Source organism: Sebastes umbrosus, chromosome 10 (assembly GCF_015220745.1).
Source record: "Sebastes umbrosus isolate fSebUmb1 chromosome 10, fSebUmb1.pri, whole genome shotgun sequence".
Classification (NCBI taxonomy): domain Eukaryota; kingdom Metazoa; phylum Chordata; class Actinopteri; order Perciformes; family Sebastidae; genus Sebastes; species Sebastes umbrosus.
This window is the reverse complement of record NC_051278.1, coordinates 32,807,881-32,828,325: the sequence shown is the minus strand read 5'-3', so window position 1 is coordinate 32,828,325 and position 20,445 is coordinate 32,807,881. Positions and strand designations below refer to the sequence as shown.

Below are 20,445 nucleotides of genomic sequence, written 5' to 3'. Positions count from 1 at the left end.
GCTGAGCGGCTCAGAGGAGCGGCTCGTCTCTTTAAGGAGAAAAGCTGGTCCACCTTAACAGCCAACCTTAAGAGGCGGAGCCGGAGTTGCAGGATACAGGAAGTTGGCTCCGGTCTCTGGCTCGCTTGAGCGGAGTGGAGGAGTTGTAGTTTCGTAGCATTTATTCACTGACTAATAAACTGTCCACACACTGCTACACCTACGATCACAGCTAGAACACCACCAACAACCTCACACTCACCACCAACACACACACACAGTCTGTTGGAAACTCACTAAAGTTACACAGACTACGTGTGCGGCGGCGAGCACGAAGCCTCCGGCAATACTAGAGCTGCTAACGTAGCACAAATACACACACTGTTGGACACTCACTAAAGTTCCGCCGGGCAGACACACAGCTGACAACCTGCTAAACCAAACTAAATGTGCGGTGGAGACTTTTACTGGGAAAGTGGCTGAATGTCCGCGACACTACACGCAGCATCGTAGCTGCTAAGTTAACGCTCCCGGACGGTGAACTGGAGACTCCCGTCAACCAACATCTGTTGTGCTCCTGCAGCTGGTACACCGCTGCATGAGAGGCACAAATCCGGTTGGTTAACGGTTAATAATCTGTTAACGAGGGTCGGTTATCGGTTAAGAAAAAAGGGAGCAACTTGTGGTTGAGTGTCTCGTTCAAGGACACTAAAGGACGACCACTCTACCCACTGAGCCACATCCGCCCTACTGTGGCCAGTTAACTAACGTTTAAAGACAAGAAGAGCTCTTAACAAGGTCAACCCTATTGTATTTATCACAGGGGACAGGCCCTTCATAGTGTGTGTTTTCGTTGGAAGTGAGTGGTGAAGAAAGAGAGTGTGAGCGGCGGCGACGGCACGCTATCGACACGGCCCAAGCAGGAAGAGTTAACAGTTTGGTTTGTCCGTTCTGGGCTACTGTAGTAAAATGGTGGTGCAACATGGTGGACTCCGTGGAGACGACCCGCTCCCTATGTAGATAGAAACGGCTCATTCTAAGGCAACGTAAAAACACAACGATTCTTATTCTTATTCGGTGATTATACACTAAAGAAAACATAGTTATTAATATTATATTCAATCTCTGCAAATAGATCCCCTAAATGCCACTTTAGATGCCATGTCCTTTAAGAGCAGTGGAGAGGCCAAAACTTTTAGAAACAGCAGAAGGCTCCTTTAAAATGCTAGCACTTTGAGCTGAAGTCATTTAGTCAGAAACAGAAAACAACAACAAACAGCAGCATCCTGACAGCAAACACTGGGACCACACACGCACACACGCACACACACGCGCAGAGTGAAACATCTGCAGAGAGAACCCTGCCTGCCTGCAGCTTTCTACACCAGCAGCAGCAGTTTCACAGCAGCAGGAAGATACATGGATGTGACGTGCACGTGCAGCGTCACCGTGCACGCGGGGAGCAACACGCACGCACACATACACACAAACAGTAAATGCTCAGCAGGTGCGGTCAGATAGACATTAGAAGTGCGTCACCTTCAGTGAGCAGCTGCTTACCTTCAGACTCTCTGAGGACCGGCTGACTGAGGACTGAAGGAGCACGAGCAAGCTGTCATCAACGAACACCGAGCACGTCCGCTGCGACTTTCACAATAAAAGCACAAGAATGGTGTCGCACTTTGGGCCCAGACTATAGAATGTAAGAAGTGGACTTAGTCACCGTGACGTCAACCATTGGTTTGTGAACTGCTGTGCCTCGAGTTTGGCAATTCTGCCGTCGCCATCTTGGATTTTCGGTATGTTTAAACAAAACCGACAACAACTACCAACAGCCGTAGTCCTTACAACCTGAACTAACAACAACTACCAACAGCCGTAGTCCTTACAACCTGAACTAACAACAACTACCAACAGCCAAGTCCTTACAACCTGAACTAACAACAACTACCAACAGCCGTAGTCCTTACAACCTGAACTAACAACAACTACCAACAGCCGTAGTCCTTACAACCTGAACTAACAACAATTACCAACAGCCTAGTCCTTACAACCTGAACTAACAACAATTACCAACAGCCGTAGTCCTTACAACCTGAACTAACAACAACTACCAACAGCCGTAGTCCTTACAACCTGAACTAACAACAACTACCAACAGCCGTAGTCCTTACAACCTGAACTAACAACAACTACCAACAGCCTAGTCCTTACAACCTGAACTAACAACAACTACCAACAGCCGTAGTCCTTACAACCTGAACTAACAACAACTACCAACAGCCGTAGTCCTTACAACCTGAACTAACAACAATTACCAACAGCCTAGTCCTTACAACCTGAACTAACAACAATTACCAACAGCCGTAGTCCTTACAACCTAAACTAACAACAACTACCAACAGCCGTAGTCCTTACAACCTGAACTAACAACAACTACCAACAGCCGTAGTCCTTACAACCTGAACTAACAACAATTACCAACAGCCTAGTCCTTACAACCTGAACTAACAACAACTACCAACAGCCGTAGTCCTTACAACCTGAACTAACAACAACTACCAACAGCCGTAGTCCTTACAACCTGAACTAACAACAACTACCAACAGCCTAGTCCTTACAACCTGAACTAACAACAACTACCAACAGCCGTAGTCCTTACAACCTGAACTAACAACAACTACCAACAGCCGTAGTCCTTACAACCTGAACTAACAACAATTACCAACAGCCTAGTCCTTACAACCTGAACTAACAACAACTACCAACAGCTGTAGTCCTTACAACCTGAACTAACAACAACTACCAACAGCCGTAGTCCTTACAACCTGAACTAACAACAACTACCAACAGCCGTAGTCCTTACAACCTGAACTAATGTGTTTTCACTGGTTAGATTGTCAAAATGAGAAAAACAACAGCTTCAATCACTGAGGAGCTACGTTAACATCTTAGCATTAGTGATGGTTGCGTCCAGTTACCCAACGTTATAGCAACCGCTTATGGATCAAAGAGCTTGGGAAAGAATCATTCCTATACAAATGCTGGTAAAATAATTTGCTTAAATAGTAATCAACTAGTCCGCTTACAGTGTTCAATTTGGGTCTTGACAAAATATGGAAAAACATTTTTTAACTATGTTGGTCTTTTTTTGTTTTTTACTCTATGCCCTTGATACTTTCCCTTGTGAAAATTTCCATTTATGTTTTTATTCATTTTATATTTAAATGTGTGTATTTAGTTATTTAGTTATTTATATATTTATGCAGGATTTCCACTTTGCATTTCACCCCTTATTTATTTCCCCAGATGTATTTATTTATGTATTCTTTTCTTTATGCATTTCTGCCTCATTATGCAAATTAGTGGCTGCCACATATTTGACTACTAAACTATACTATACTATACTATACTATACTATACTAAAATTATAGCCTGATATATATCGTCAAAATGTGCATCATTTTCATTTTTTTCCCCCAACATTAACAAATTATAATAGTGTCACATGAAAGCAGCATTAATTGAATATATATATATATATATATATATATATTAGGGATGGTTCTGGTTGAGCTTATGCTTCAATTAATGTTGATGGCCTTAGTCTATAATTATATCATATTTATATGAAAATAACAAAGCTGCATTTTTTGTTTGCATTAATGACTGTAGAGGACCTATTCTTTCAATTAAGATTTGACAATGAAGAAGTGTTTATGTTCCTTATGTAAGCCATACTTTTGTTAATGCAAACATTTGTTAACTTATTTTTGCCAAAGAAATGAAAAGCATGTTGAAATCAGAATATGACCTCCTCCCTGTAACATAAATGTACCGAACAAACCGAAAACCGTGACCCCAAAACCGTGATATGAACCCAACCGTGAATTTTGTGAACCGTTCCACCTCTAATATAAACTGGAAAAACAAAGTTGGGAAACTTGTGTTTGATGGATTATTTCTCTGTTGTTACAATGCTAATTGTCATTGTATTTTACATCGTTGGAAAGCCTGTTTATTTACCTTCACAATGATGTCCAACTTGTAAGGATCATGCATTTGTGGGATGAGCAGCACAGCTGATAATGTGGGTAGCGCCCAAGAAAAATTTGCCAAAATGCTCCGTCAATGGTAAACAGTGTATTCTCCTGTTGGTATTGACTCTTGTTTTGAGTTGTTTGGTGGATTGGATGATTGAACTCTCTATCAGTAACAAGGAACAAACAAGACATATTGGCAATTTTACACTTTAGTCATTTAATACAATATGTCAGGAGCCTCAGTAGCGAGTGGAAGATCCATACGCAGCCACAACAGCCTGGCACCTCCTCCTCATGCTGGTCACCAACCTGGTCACACGTTGCTGTGGGATGGCGTTCCATTCCTCAAACAGAATTGGTTGCAGGTCAGCCAGTGTGGTTGTGTTGGTCACTCTAACACATACAGCACGCCCAAGCTGATCCCACAAGTGTTGAATTGGGTTGAGGTGTGGACTCTTGGCAGGCCGTTCCATTCTCTCTACTCCCACATTGTGGAGGTAGTCTGTGATAACCCTGGCTCTGTGGGGGCGAGCGTTGTCATCTTGGAGGACGAAGTTAGGTCCCAGATTGTGGAGATATGGGATCGCCACTGGCTGCAGAATCTCATCCCGATATCTCACTGCATTGAGATGGCCTTCAATGATGACAAGCCTTGTTTTGCCAGTGAGGGATATGCCGACCACCGAAAGCTGTTACTCCATCGGTGCAACAATCAGCATAGCGTTCTCCACGTCGTCTCCATACTTTGACCCTGCCATCCAACTTTGGCAGACAGAACCTGGACTCATCACTGAACATGACATTCCCCCACATGTTCAGGTTCCATTGTCTGTGTTGTCGACACCAGCGCAAATGGGCCTGACGATGAAGGGCAGTCATTGCAGGCTTCCTGATAGCCTTATGAGAATACACTGTTTACCATTGGCGGAGCATTTTGGCAAATTTTTCTTGGGCGCTACCCACATAATCAGCTGTGCTGCTCATCCCACAAATGCATGATCCTTACAAGTTGGACATCATTGCGAAGGTAAATAAACAGGCTCAAGTTCCCACATTGTTGTATCAGTACGTACTATACTGCTACACAGTCAGTACAAAAACAATACAATTAATTATGATTTAATATGAAGATGAATTACACTGTATGCTGCAGGTCGTAATCTGCAGCGTTCCCAATTGTATTTATATCAACATGTAATATGAGATTTATCTATACATATGAGTATTATATGCAATACTTGACAGTAATAACAGTAATGCCTTTGAGTCAAATGAAAATCTGAAACACTAAATCATAATTTGCACCATATTTATGGTATTTAAAATGTCCTACATTGTCAGATTTATGAATATTGTATACGAGAAAGATTATGATATTGTTTCTAATATAAAAAATAAATATTTACAATCATTATGCTATTGAGGTGATAAACATACTGTACGTACAGTTTACACTAACATACTGTACTCTATGTGACAAATTAAAAACATTTAGGAATTTCTCATTCAGCCTGAACGGTCCGTCTCTTTCTGGATTTGTGAGCTCAGATGCAACGAGGTGCTGACAGCTTCCTGTGTGTGTGAGGAGCTTCCCAAACCCGCCGGCACAGAAGAAGAAGCAGATAAAAACAGCGTCCTTTGTGCTGGTCGGGACGGGGCCGGTCCGCGTCAGTGAAGCGGCTGGTGTCGGGGGGGGTTGCGGTGGAGGGGCGGTGGAGGACTCACTTCAATATGCAACTTCTGGCCAACCCCCCCAGATGTGTGGGAAGGCTGCATGGGGCTTTATCGGTCCTGCCAGAGGCAAAGGTTGTACAATCCTGCAGCAAACAGCGCTCAGTCTGAATCTGAGTCGCTGTCATCAGGCGGGCACTGCCAGTATCTCATGAAGCCGTACCTGTAGTCCTCTTCCCTGCTCCGGTTAGTGGAGGACCCGAGGCCTGAAAGGGAGGGTGCTGACTCCTCTGACCTCTGACAGACTGACGGTCAACCTTCTTCAGGGCGTTCCTCTCGCTGCGCAGGAAGAAAAAAGGAGCGCGAGCGGGAAGGCCAACAGGAGATGAGGTGGGAACAGCTGGAACAGCGGGAACAGTTCTCCAACAAGATCCGCATTCCAGAAGTTTCTCTCAGTGATTTCAAACTCAAAGACTTTTCTTTACAAAAGGTTTTCAACTCCAAAGGGCCAAAGGCCAAATGCAAAGTGAGAAATCAGAATGCTTTGAAGCCCTTATATACCTGACCTGACTGCTGTTGCCATGGCATTTACTGACGCACGTGCGTGTGTGTGATTGAGACACCAAAGGAGACATTTTATTTTTTGTCTCATATTTGTCAAATATATTTTCATTTTATTTATACTTGTATTTTTTTTAAAAATAATTTTTCACTTTTATCTCTCTTTCATTACAGTAGAGATGTTATGCTAATGCAAACTGTTGTAAACCTTACTTTATACTTCTAGTCCACTTCAATTCAGAGGCAACGTCAGTCATTCAGATTAATAATACAAAGTATAATCAACAAATAAATGATGATGTATTATTATCGATTGAAATAGAACTTTATTGATTTTTAGGGGAAAACTCACAAGCTACCAGTAAATAAAGTATATAAAGTAATTCAAATGAGCCAGTTGCAATATTAAAGCGATGTAGGCCTACATATTGATGCATCAATAATTATAATATAATATAACTTTACATGATTATTATGGGCCACTCTTTTGGTACTTTAAATAAGGTTAGGCCTATATTTTTATGCCAATGAGTGCTTGTTCTTTTACTTAAAGGGGACACATCCTGCTCATTTTGAGGTTCATGCTTGTATTTTGGGTTTCTACTAGAACATGTTTACATGCTGTAATGTTAAAAAGAAACGTTATTTTCCTCATACTGTCTGTCTGAATATACCTGTATTTACCCTCTGTCTGAAACGCTCCGTTTTAGTGCATTTCAACTGAATTGCTTTGCTAGGCAGCAGCTTGGGTCCATGTTTACTTCCTGTCAGCTGATGTTATTCACATAAACTGCAACAGGAAATAAACTGGGACACATTGAGAATGTTTATGTTTAAAACCGTGTAATGATCTATATATTGTATATTTGTGACATCACAAATGGACAGAAGTCCTGACGGCTTGTTTCAAACGCACAATATCTGAATACGTGCTGTGTGTATTTCTCCGTATATTGAGCACTTTGATACTTTCACAATTTTTTATATAGCACTTAAACCTGCTTTATAATATAAAAGACATGAAAATCTCACTTTTTACAATATGGGACCTTTAAGTAACATTTTGAATGCAGGACTGAGTATTATTTCTACACTGAAAGGCAGCTTCTCATTTCTAACTGACAATCATTCATTTGACGTGACTGACGACCATTGCTAGCAAATGTTAGCTGTAGCGAGCTATTGTAAGCTAATGCTGACTCACAAAGTTTTAGCATTAGCTAGTATAAGATAATGCTAATGCTAAAACTTTGCGAGTTGGTTGAAAACTGGTGGAAAACGTCTCCAGCTAATGTTTAAAGGTTCATTGCTGATTGGTTTTAAAACGAATAGCCTGTAAAATAAGGGCTTCATGAGGGCTACGTAGAATTACTTGATATAATGCTAAAAGACGGAGGCTAAAGAGGCTCAAGAAACTCAGCATCCTTACCAGTCGAGGATCTGTGTAGAATGCATGGAAATAGAGGAGCTAACGTTAGTTAGCCCACTTACTGTAGTAGAGTTTTAGCTTTGGGCATTGGTGTGTCTTCTCTACAACATTACATTGTTAATGGACACGTGGACGCGTTAAAAAGTTATCATCTGACCCGCCTACAGAGAGGGCACTGTCAAACAGTGGACTCAATGCTGACACCAGGCGGATCCGCACACGGAACGCGCCTTTTTCCTCAACAGTTCAAATCCATAACGGCTGAGTCGCAGTTGCTGATCGTTCCCTCTGAGTGGAGCACTTCTCATTGTGAGGACACTTAGGATACAAACAAGGGAAGTGCTAACGCTAAACTTTGTTGTCAAAGTATGCTTTATTTGTACAGCTGCCTAGTAAAATGATACCGGTCATAGATAACGTATTTAATTGCTTTGTATGCTGTTTTTAATTCTGAAATGTGTGATTATGGCCAAGTTAGCTCATGTAACAGCACATTAGCATTAGCATTAGCATCAGCTAACAGAGCTTTAGATTTGAGATAAAGTTAACAATCCTCCATTTGGATGGGATTTCTTTCTGTCTGTGAGGTGGGGTGATTTAAACGTAACGTTAACATTGCCTGTCCTGGTTATTTTAATCCAGTCCTCAATGCATTTTTCAGGAGAGCAAGACCCCATTGTAAGTTAATGTTAACTAACTGTGTACTTTTTGGCAAATAAATGCTATTTAAAGTATGCCGAATTAGCTATCAATAGTTTCTCTTTGCAGTGTAGCCATGGATGTACAGACAAGTGTGACTGGATGACTTTGATACTGAAGAAAGTTTAAAAATGTGATTATTCTCAGGCAAGTTCTGAAGTGTCTTTTTTTTCTGATTTCCAAGCAGATTTATGGATGTACATTAATTTGGCTATTTAACGTTCCATGTTGGCGATGTCATCCTCGGTAGGTTAATCAATCACACAGAAAGATAGACTGTGTTTCATGTTTGTGTAACGTTATTGAGATGTGACCGCGTTATGACTGAGAAGGAGGTAAAAACAAACAAACAAATCTGTCATTTTTATTTTAATTTTTTTTTATAAACACTGATATTTATTTTACAATGAAGCTTGTCTATAATTGAGAAAAAACACCTTTAAGACACTAAGCTACTGTAATAAAGTTTGCTTGGAAATAGCGGGTTGCTTGCAGTGATTTGACAGGATTTCAGTCTCTCCCTTCACTTTCCACACAACTTCCTGTTATTCCTGCTCTGTACTTTTCTTTGTTACTCTGCTGTAACACCCTGAAGGTTCACAGCTCAGTCTGAAGCCGGGTCACAGAGTCAGTGAATGCATCGTTTCTAAGATGTATTTCACCCTCCTTCAAGAACAGAGGTATGATGAGAACCTGTGATCAATACAAATACATTTTCTAATAAAGCATTTATGAGCTGTAACTAATGGCTTTATTAATGGTTAATAAACCACTTACTATGAGGCATCAAGGAGAACTGGTTGCCAGATTATGAAAAATCATTAGTTATCAAATGTTTCTCCCTTTTAATAAACCATTAAGTCTGCAGTTATACATATAATTAAGTCATTAATGAAGAGTAATCAAAAAAGTCTGCAGTTATTAATATTAAGTTATTAATAAAGAATAAAATGTTATAAAATCATTGATAAAGGGCAATTAAAAGAAAGTCGGCAGTTATAAATGTTATTAAGTCTTTAATAAAGGATAAATATGATGACGTCATAAATGTATATGAAACGTATATGTCATCTTTCACCACTAGTTGTACATTTGAATGAGTTCTTAATAAATATATTTTGTTCTAGATGTTCTGAAACCGTTTACCAGAAAGTCAGAGGTCAAACTGGGGATTGTTCATAACCTGCCTTCCCAGAAGTTGTTACAAATGGTTCATAACTGATCTATAAAGCATGATTCAGTTGTTTTATTACCTGTTAATACTTGACAAATCTCCCTTCAGGGTACATTTTGAACAGATAAACAAAATGTGTGATTAATTTGCGATTAATCGAGATTAACTATGGACAATCATGCAATTAATTGCGATTAAATATTTTTAATTAATTGACCTGATAAGAATATACAGTATATATATTTGCAAGAGAGTAGATTCCTTTTAGCGTTCATTGCAGCCACAATATGGAATATCAACATGAGTTATGACACATTATCAACAAGAGTTCCTGCTCTCAACTACATCAGCAGATAAATGTGATTCAACATGTATTTTGGCACGTTTCCAGTCTCTGGAAGTTGATTTTCATAAAAAGGCTGATGGCTGATTTGAAAATGATCATCAGGGACAGACAGTGTATTCAGTTGATATTTACTGAGATAAAACATGTCAAACCACACAGCCTGCTCCTTTAGCAAACAGATTTGAGCTTCACAAAGAAACAGAGAGACATAAACATGGAAAATGGGAGACGATTAAGAAATCAGAACACGATGTTCTGTTTTACAACCAAAATAAATCTTCAACTAATAGCCAAATCAATATCAAAATCAATCTTCACTTTTTGAGAATTCTATAAAAATAAAGAGTTCTGGCAGAGCTGTAAAAATGTTCCCTTTCTGTTTTAAATGACCGTTGACGATAACAGTGATATCATTAAAAAGAAATTATTAAATTGTGCTGTATCATTAAAAAGTACATATCTACAGATGGGGACCATAAAACCAGCATATTGTGTCCATTACTCCCATGTTAGCTTTGGGCCAATAGAAACTCTGATGTGATTGTGACACATCATGTCATGAATCAGTCACTTCACTCAGGGCGCAACGAACCGTTCCAGCTGCTGCTTAGCTTATTAGCCAGCTAGCTAGCTGGCGAGCATGGAGAAATAATCAAGTCCATCCATATCGTGAGTGACGTTAAGCCCAAACTAGCTAAATTGAGAAAATATGAGGACAGGGTTATTAGGGTTAGTTAGGTAATGTGGAGCAACAGCGACGGGACACCAAAATGCGTCATGTGTCTTCAGGTGCTAGTGAATGAAGCCACGAAGGAGACCGAGCTAAAGCGACATCTGATTACAAAGCACCCGGAATATCAGGGCAAAACAAAGAGGTGTTAACAGGATTCATATTGAAATGTGTTTCTGTTTCCCCCTAATATTAATCATTATATTAATGAGGTCAATTCATGTGCTCCCTTGGAAAAAATAACCTGTGCTATAAGAGGTAGCACACAGCTTTTCTATAGGACATGGGATCCATGGATCACTTATATAGAATCTTCTTAACCTAACCTTTTCTATGTATTTACTTAATTATTAATTAGTATCTTCTATGTGCTGCTTTCTTTTTTTCTACATTTATTTAATAAATTAATTTATTAAATAAATGTTTCATAAAGGTTTCTATCTTACCACCATGAACTATATTACTGTAGTACTTATTACTTTTAATTCTAACTAACTAATTCAATTATTTTAAAAATGATTTTGATGTTATTTTTTTCGGTAACTTTACCTCTAGGGGTGGGAAGAAGGCTGGACCTGTCTCTGTGTGGGAGTGGGAAGCCGGTGTTATGAATTGTTATGTTTGTTATGCTATGTTTGGAAAAAAGGAATAAAAATATTTTTTTATCACTATCAAACAGGTCTGGAGGATTTAGGTTGAAAAGTTACAGAATACAAGAAGTTCCAATGGCATCTCTAAATTGTAGTAAGCATTATGCTTAATCGGTGTTACGATTAAGAGGGGGTCCTTGGAAAAGTTTCTCCCCTTTAAGGGGTCCCTGGCCACAAAAAGTTTGAGAACCCCTGGTGTCAATAACCCAGCGCCTCTAAAATCATTTTATAGTTATGGTCACAGACTCTCCCTCCACCTCCCTACACTCATATTTCGAGTGTAATTCATTTGCACAAAAAAGAGGCAAAACTCACAATAAACAAAGTTAAAGATTAATTTGACTGATAGCATTATTATTATTTTTTTCTTTTCAAATTGTGTATAGATATCGCGATAATATCGTTATTGTGAATTCCTTTGGCCACAGTAATCATGTAGTGAAAAGTTGATATTGTATTGTAATTGTTTGTTTTTTTTAATCTTTGAAGCAGAATAAATTCATATTCGACTCTGCGGGTTATTTTCATGTCCCAGTTTAATCCCTGCAGGCTGCTCGGGTCAATAACAATTCAATTCAGTTTATTTTTATATAGCGTCAAATCATAACAGAAGTTATCTCGAGATGCTTTTCACATAGAGCAGGTCTAGACTGTACTCTAAGATCCCCCATGAGCATGCACTGGCACTCCCCTTTAACGGATGGAAACCTCGGGGCAGAACCAGGCTCTGGGTGGGCGGCCATCTGCCTCGGCCGGTTGACCGGGGTCCAGTTCTTAACCACGGTTCAGGTCCAGGTTCCCGTCCCGTCCTACTCGAAGCTCTCTAGGACGGGTTCGTGTCCCGTCTCTTTGAGGAAGCGCAGCAGGTCGTCCGGTCGGAGCCCCACGGTGGCAGCGTTGGTCATGGGGTGGAAATAGACCAGCTCGTGGCCTCCCTCCACCAGGTCCCGGTCCAGGACGAACCTCACACTCTGGTCCTTATCGAAGAGCAGAGCCAGAGCCGTCGCACAGCCCTGACCCACCTGAGAGGAGAAGGGCGGAGGAAAAAAAACTAAAAAAAGTAGAAATCAGAACAAACTGCAAAGAAATGTGTCCTAACCAGTGACTGGGAAACCAGACCAGTTTGTACTGGTTCATGAAATAAGTGGACAATATTCTTGATGGTGGTACCAGCTGTCGCGGCTGACTAAAGTTTACAAATGAATTGGAAGACGCTGCCACCAGGTGGAAATTAAACACATCTCTCTGATTTGTTTAAACAGATTCAAACTCTCTATTCATTTCTATAGAAAATGTGTCCAAATTTGAGCATGTAAATCACTACGGTGGAGATTTTCTTTGAACCTGAGGCAGTAGTTACCTGATGTTTCACAAATAAATGTCTGAGAAGTAAGGAAGTGACTTTATTTATAGCGCATCTTTTAAGAGCAGAACATCACAAAGTGCTTCACAAAAGAAACAGAAGATAGAGATTCAAGATAAAGAAGATACATTGTATGCATTTATCATGAAATCTGAACTTACTATTTTTTAAATTCAGTGGAAAAGAACAGAGGACGGCACGGTGATGCAGCGGTTAGCACTGCCGCCTCACTTACAGATAATGGCTGGGATTATTATGGCATTATTATCGCGTTAACTTTCTGTTAGGGCTGACAGAAATATTTTCATTGCTATTCAATTTAAATGTATTTTTAGTCCTTGTTTTAAAGGCCCCATATTGTAAAAAGCGAGATTTTCAGGTCTTTTACATTATAAAGCAGGTTTAAGTGCTTAATAAATACTGTTAAACTATCAAAACGCTCAATATACGGAGAAATACACATAGCCCGTATTCAGAAATTGTGTGTTTGAAATAAACCGTCAGGATTTCTGTCCATTTGTGATGTCACAAATATACAATATTTAGACCATTACACAGTTTTAAACGTAAACATTCTAATTGTGTGCCAGTTTATTTCCTGTTGCAGTGTATGTTAATAACATCAGCTGACAGGAAGTAGACATGGACCCAAACTGTTGCCTAGCAACGCAATTCCATTGAAGTGCACTAAAACAGAGCGTTTCAGACAGAGGGTAAATACAGGTATATTCAGGCAGACAGTATGAGGAAAATAAAGTGTTTTTTGAACATGACAGCATGTAAACATGTTCTATTAGAAACACAAAATACAAGTATGAACCTGAAAATGAGCACGATATGGGACCTTTAAGATTATTTTATGGGCTTTTGCCTTTATTGATAGTGACAGTGATAAGGGCCGCAGGTTAGATTTAAACCCTGGGCCGCTGCGGTAAGGATGGCATGAGGCGCCCACTCTGCCAGTTGAGCTACTGGGACACCCCGATGTTTAGGGATGATTATGTCAGGGATAATGTACAGCGAGCCGGTCATTGTTGTGAAAGAAACCCCGACGGGGCGATGCCGCGTCTCTCTCTCATCGCCCTGAAGGGGATTCTTTCACAACAATGACCCGCTAGCTGTACATTATCCCGCTTATTACACAGCTACTTACTGAAGATATCAATCATTTATCCGACATCAGAACTGTGCCCATAGCAACGGTCTGTTATACATAGCAACGGTCTGCTATAGAGAAATAACAGACCGTAGAACGCCGTGACTGACCAATCAGAATCGAGTATTCAACAAAGCCGTGTAGTAATTAGTCTTATTTGCCCCTGAGGGGACTATGAGCTGATTTGTTTTGATGTTTCTATAAACTGAACATTTTAACCGTTTCTCACCTTGAGTTTCTCCAACATGGCTGCCTCGTCCGCGAAGCGCAGGTTGCCGCTGCCGACGCCCAGCTTCTTGGCGAGGTCATTGAGGTTCACCTGCGGAGGAACAGAGAGGATTATGGGACGATGCATTCAGGACGCAGCAGAGTAAACATCAGAGGGCAGAGAGGTGAGCTGACCTGGCGGTCGTGGCGAGCCGACACCAGCCACAGGCCTTTCTTCTTCTTGTCCTTCAGGAAGAGGTTCTTAGTGACGGCCCCGCTCACCTCCTGCAGGTGAGGCATCATCTCCTCCACCGTGAACACCTGCAGGGGGGACGAGATACATTTTATATATATTGGGCCTCATGCAAGAAGCGACACAAGAACATATTTCCTCTTCGCATCCACAATTGGTTTTTATTTTGTTAGTACCCATTGCTTTCTGGGATTCACCAATGTTTTCTACGCCACTAATTTCTTTAACGCATTAACGCAAATTGCGATTTTTAGGTTGTAGCGGGGTCAGTTTCAAAGTTAATGAATAAAATGAAAATACTAGTATCATATGAAATAAGAAAACTAGAAAACCTAAGGAATCCATCGGTACCAACCATGTCATACTGGCTTGTTGCGAAAGAGGCTAAAGACTGCTACCAAATTATGCTAAATTTTGGTGAGGAAAAACTTGCATTGCAACTTTAAAAAGGGATCCCTTGACCTCTGACCTCAAGATAGTTACATGTAAATGGGTACCCACGAGTCTCCCCTTTACAGGCATGCCCACTTTATGATAATCACATGCAGTTTGGGGCAAGTCATAGTCAAATAAACTGTTGTTTTACAGTTTGCCATGTTATGATTTGAGCATATTTTTTATACTAAATGCAGTACCTAGTATAGTATTAGTAGAGTATTAGAGTAGTAGAGTATTAAATACTTGAGAAATCTCCCTTTAAGGTACATTTTGAACAGATAAAAAATGTGTGATAAATTTGTGATTAATCGCGATTAACTATGGACAATCATGCGATTAATCGTGATTAAACATTTTAATCAAATGACAGACCTGCTCATTCTATCAAGTGTGTTTTATTTTCCATCTTATCTTACATTACTCATGGCATTCTATCTCTGTTTTTATGTTCATTCTGTCTATTTTCCCTTATTGTAAAGCATGTTGTGCTTCATTTCTTGCATGAAAGGTGCTATACAAATAAAGTTCTTCTTATTATTATTGTTGTTATTATTATTACTTTGTTCAAGTTTATTTAACAGTTCCTCAATTTCACTACTGCTGGAGTTCTTACAGCCTTCTCTCCAATTCTTGGGCATGTGCCAGAGTATTTGCATGGTACAATACCTGTGCTTAGGGGGCGTTAATAATAATAAATAATTAGCCACATGCCTCCAATTTATGATCAGGTGTGATTCATCATTTAGCCCAGAGCAGATGTTTTTACTAAGAAACTGAGATCATACTGCAGGACCAATAAAGTAGCTGTGTGGAGGAGCTCAGTATGAAGCTGGATGAATACATGTGAAGGTGCACCAGGCATTAACGAGCTGTCTGCGCCCCCTGCAGGTCACAGCAGGTTCTTGCAACAGAAAACTGTCAGACAGGTTATACAATCTGTAGACATGGATCTGGAAATCATTTTCTACTTCTCAAAACCTCAAATTCAGGATTGCACAAAAACTCTTTTCCATTAGAGGGAATCTATTAAAATCAATATTCAGGCAGAAATATGTGGAGTATGTTGCTAAAATCCATCCAATAAAAGTTAAATAAAAATATAAGTGTGCATTTTAAAAACAAAGTTGTGGAAGTTCGTGAATAAATAACGTTTGAATTTCAGAATAAAATCGTCGGTATACGCTGAGAGGTAAAGTTTCAAAGTTTGGAGAAACTGTCATCCAAGACTCCGTTCAAATAATATCACTTTTTAGATTGCTTTGATCATTCCTCACCAATACATGACTGGAAGAACAAATATTTACAGCATTTCGGCTTCAATTGATCTGATGAAAAATTCGGCATACAAGAAACAGGCAATGCAACTCTCCTTTACTTCAAATGATAACTTTTTAATGCATCCACGTGTCCATTAACATGTCATGTTGTAGGGAAGACACGCCAATTCCCAAAGCTAAAACTCTACTAAAGTAAGTGCATTCAGGGGATTGGAAAACGCCGAACAGAAGTGTGAATTCTAACGATTCATGCAGCGTCTCCAAATATGTTTTAAGATATTTAAAGACTTTAGAGTAAGTAAAGAAACTTAAAAATATATAGTATTCTAATGGGATTCAATGATTGTTTTTGTTCTCGTTAGAAAGGACAGTGTCGAATTTTCCAGCATTGTATTCCTCTCCCAGCTTCAGGGACGTATATCCTAAATGTTATTGTGCTTTACAACAGTCTAATCTAATGATCTCTGACGGGTCTGGACTCAGTTAGCTGATCTATAGCTGATCTATTGCTGATAGCTGCTCTATAGCTGAGGAACAGATGCTGCTGTTGGTTTTTACCGGCGGGTGCTCCACGCAGGTCGTCTGGATGTTTAACGTCTGCAGGTATTTCTCCAGCTCGGACCGCAGATCTTCTGACATCTTCAATAAATGTGTTTTTAAAAATCAATGAAGAGAAGACAGAAGTGAACTGGATGTCAATGGACAGAAACAGCTGTACGTAGAACTCTTCTTCTTCACTGGGGTTAACAGCAGCTGATTGCTTTACTGCTGCATTACTGCCATCTTCTGGACTTATACTGTTCCTCCGAGTTTCAAACACACTAATAAATGAAGAAAGACATAACATCAAAATGGAACTAAAATACTTATCAATTATATAAGAAAGAATAAGAGCAAATGATCATAAAACATGAGCCCAACAAGTTCATTTAATAGAAACTCCTAATAATGTTTGTGTCAGTCCAAACTTTAAAGGTCCCATATTGTAAAAAGTGCGATTTTTATCTCTTTTATATTATAAAGCAGGTTGGAGTGATTTATAAATACTGTGAAAGTATCAAAACACTCGATCCATAGAGAAATACACACAACCCGTATTCAGAAACTGTGCATTTGAAACAAGCTGTTAGGATTTCTGTCCATTTGTGATGTCACAAATCTACAATATTTAGAACATTTCACAGTTTTAAACGTAAACATTCTAAATGTGTCCCAGTTTATTTCCTGTTGCAGTGTATGTGAATGACATCAGCTGACAGGATGTAAACATGGACCCAAGCTGTTTCCTAGCAATGCAATTCCGTTGCCTTTCCGTTGAAATGCGCTAAAAACGGAGCGTTTCAGACAGAGGGCGAATACAGGTATATCCAGACAGACAGTATGAGGAAAATAATGTGTTTTTTTTTTAACATTAAAACTTGTAAACATGTTCTAGTAGAAACCCAAAATACAAGCATGAACCTCAAAATGAGCAGGATGTGTCCCCTTTAAAATACAATTGAATAATTAATCACATAATTAACCGCATTAAAAAATTTAAAATATAACCGAAACTGACCCGAAGTGGTGGAATACAACATTTACTCAAGTAGCCAACTGTACTGAAGTACAATTTTGAGGTACTTGTACTTTACTTGAGTATTTCCATTTTATGCTACTTTACACTTCTGCTTTCTACTTCTTTTGGAACCTACTTTTACTCAAAGCTGCAGCTGGCAGATTGGAGCAAATATAATTAAAAAAAATATATTTTTATAAAACGGTCACTATATCCTGACAATAGTGCATGAGACAGGTAATCTGAAAAAAAAATCATGTGCCTCTTTCTCAGACCGGAGGAAAACAACTGAGAGCCAAGCTGGAGCCTTGTCGTCTCTTAGCATCTGTCACTCGCAAACTCCGACCAAACGGTCAAACTAGGCAGCGCTGATCAAATATGAATCAATATTCTGTTACTGTAATGCCTATTTCTCTCCTGAAATGTTTTCAGAATCATCTTGTAGTGCACGGTTTAGCTGTAAAATGAGAAAGTTTGTGACCTGGCAGCCATGTTGAGATCAGTTGAGGAAATACCAAGCACCGCCCACCAGCAGGAGCAAACTTTCTCATTTTACAACTAAACAGTACACTATTGTTCTGAGAAGCATAACAGTAACAGAACATTGATTCATATTTGATCAGCGCTGCCTAGTTTGACCGTTTGATTGAAGTTTGTGAGTGATTGACAGCTGCCTCCGTTGAATGAACAGCCAATAGGAACACTCTCTCTCTGAAATGACCTGTGATTGGTCAAAGTCTCCCGTCACGGGCTAAATTTTCTAAAGTCTGAAAACAGAGCCATGAGGAGGAGCAGAAGTCTAGTTATCTCTCAGAACACTTGAATTACAATATGCTGAAAGGTTATTATGGGATTTTTGCCCAATGATGCCAAAAACATACTGCCTACTGAAGCTTTAAATGCAAAGAAATGACAGGAATCTAAATAAAGGTTTAAGGAGAGTTTGTTTCCTTTGACATTTTCATATTTATGATGTTCATCCAGTCAGAGAAGAACCGAAGATATTAAAAAAAAAATCTATATAATCTATATATCAGACGTAAATATCAGCTGAAATTCCATTGCTGGAAGAAAAATGTTTTTCTTATTTGGGATAATATATATACTGGAAAAACAAAGTTTGGAAACTTGTGTTTGGTTGATTATTTCTCTGTTGTTCCAATGCTAATGGTCATTGTATTATACATCGTTGGAAAGCCTGTTTATTCACCTTCACAATGATGTCCAACTTGTAAGGATCATGCATTTGTGGGATGAGCAGCATAGCTGATTATGTGGGGAGTGCCCAAGAAAAATATTCCAAAATGCTCTGCCAATGGTAAACAGTGTATTCTCATAAGGCTACCAGAAAGCCTGCAATGACTGCCCTTCACCATCAGGCCCGTTGGCGCTGGTGTCGACAACACAGACAATGGAACCTGAACATGTGGGGGAATGTCATGTTCAGTGATGAGTCCAGGTTCTGTCTGCCAAAGTTGGATGGCAGGGTCAAAGTATGGAGACGACATGGAGAACGCTATGCTGATTGATGAACCGATGGAGTATCATCTTTTGGTGGTCGGCATCTCCCACACTGGCAAAACAAGGCTTGTCATCATTGAAGGCCATCTCAATGCAGGGAGATATCGGGATGAGATTCTGCAGCCAGTGGCGATCCCATATCTCCACAATCTGGCACCTAACTTCATCCTCCAAGATGACAACACTCGCCCCCACAGAGCCAGGGTTATCACAGACTACCTCCACAATGTGGGAGTAGAGAGAATGGAACGGCCTGCTAAGAGTCCACACCTCAACCCAATTCAACACTTGTGGGATCAGCTTGGGCGTGCTGTACGTGTTAGAGTGACCAACACAACCACGCTGGCTGACCTGCAACGAATCCTGGTTGAGGAATGGAACGCCATCCCACAGCAACGTGTGACCAGGTTGGTGAGCAGCATGAGGAGGAGGTGCCAGGCTGTTGTGGCTGCGTATGGATCCTCCACCGCTACTGAGGCTCCTGTCGGTGTATTAAATGAATAAAGTGTAAAATTGCCAATATGTCTTGTTTGTTCCTTGTTACTGATAGAGAGTTCAATCATCCAATCCACCAAACAACTCAAAACAAGAGTCAACACCAACAGGAGAATACACTGTTTACCATTGACAGAGCATTTTGGCAAATTTTTCTTGGGCGCTCCCCACATAATCAGCTGTGCTGCTCATCCCACAAATGCATGATCCTTACAAGTTGGACATCATTGCGAAGGTAAATAAACCGGCTTTCCAATGATGTAAAATACAATGACCATTAGCATTGTAACAACAGAGAAATAATCCACCAAACACAAGTTTCCAAACTTTGTTTTTCCAGTTTAGTTTACCAATAGTGCATCCTTCTGTGGTTACCTGCAGGTTAATAAATCTCGAGTCGTGATTTACAACGTTAGTTTAAAAGATTTTTTTCGTGGTATAAAGACCAATGAAAACCTGAATTAAAATAATCATAAATAATAATAAATTGATAAAATAAATATAAAATGACGCATTAAACCTAAATATCTGCTGGTTTTCCCACACAGATACCCAAACAGCCTCTTTTCATTCATTATATTGAACCCCAGAGGCCATAGAGTGCTACGGGGGTGATGTATGTCTGTAGGCGTGATGGTGTTTAGTAGTCTCATTTAGCCACTTCTTAGCAACCGCCTTTTTAAGACACATAAAGGCTTCTAAATTCAAGAGTGGGATATTAACTGACATATTTTATATCGTAGAACAAAACATTAAAGGGACTGTTTGTAAGAATCAGAAAATCTCTCCGTGAATCAATGCTGATCCTAGTGTTGATTTTTCCTGGAGACCAAAGCTACGGTCTCCCCCGCGTCCTCCGACCGCGCCCAACACTGTTTAACAGACGGGCTTCACT

General features: G+C 39.8%; 1 protein-coding gene across 1 annotated transcript; it reads right to left on the bottom strand.

The window, feature by feature from the left end:
* Window positions 1–11,728: 11,728 nt before the first annotated feature.
* Window positions 11,729–16,714, bottom strand: zgc:64201 (prolyl-tRNA synthetase associated domain-containing protein 1). Its single transcript, XM_037781304.1, has 4 exons — window positions 16,535–16,714; window positions 14,204–14,329; window positions 14,031–14,120; window positions 11,729–12,304 (listed from the first exon to the last, which is right to left on the bottom strand). The coding sequence occupies exons 1-4, from the start codon at window positions 16,613–16,615 to the stop codon at window positions 12,092–12,094; spliced, it is 510 nt and encodes a 169-aa protein (XP_037637232.1). The 5' UTR covers window positions 16,616–16,714; the 3' UTR covers window positions 11,729–12,091.
* Between the last annotated feature and the right edge of the window lie 3,731 nt (window positions 16,715–20,445).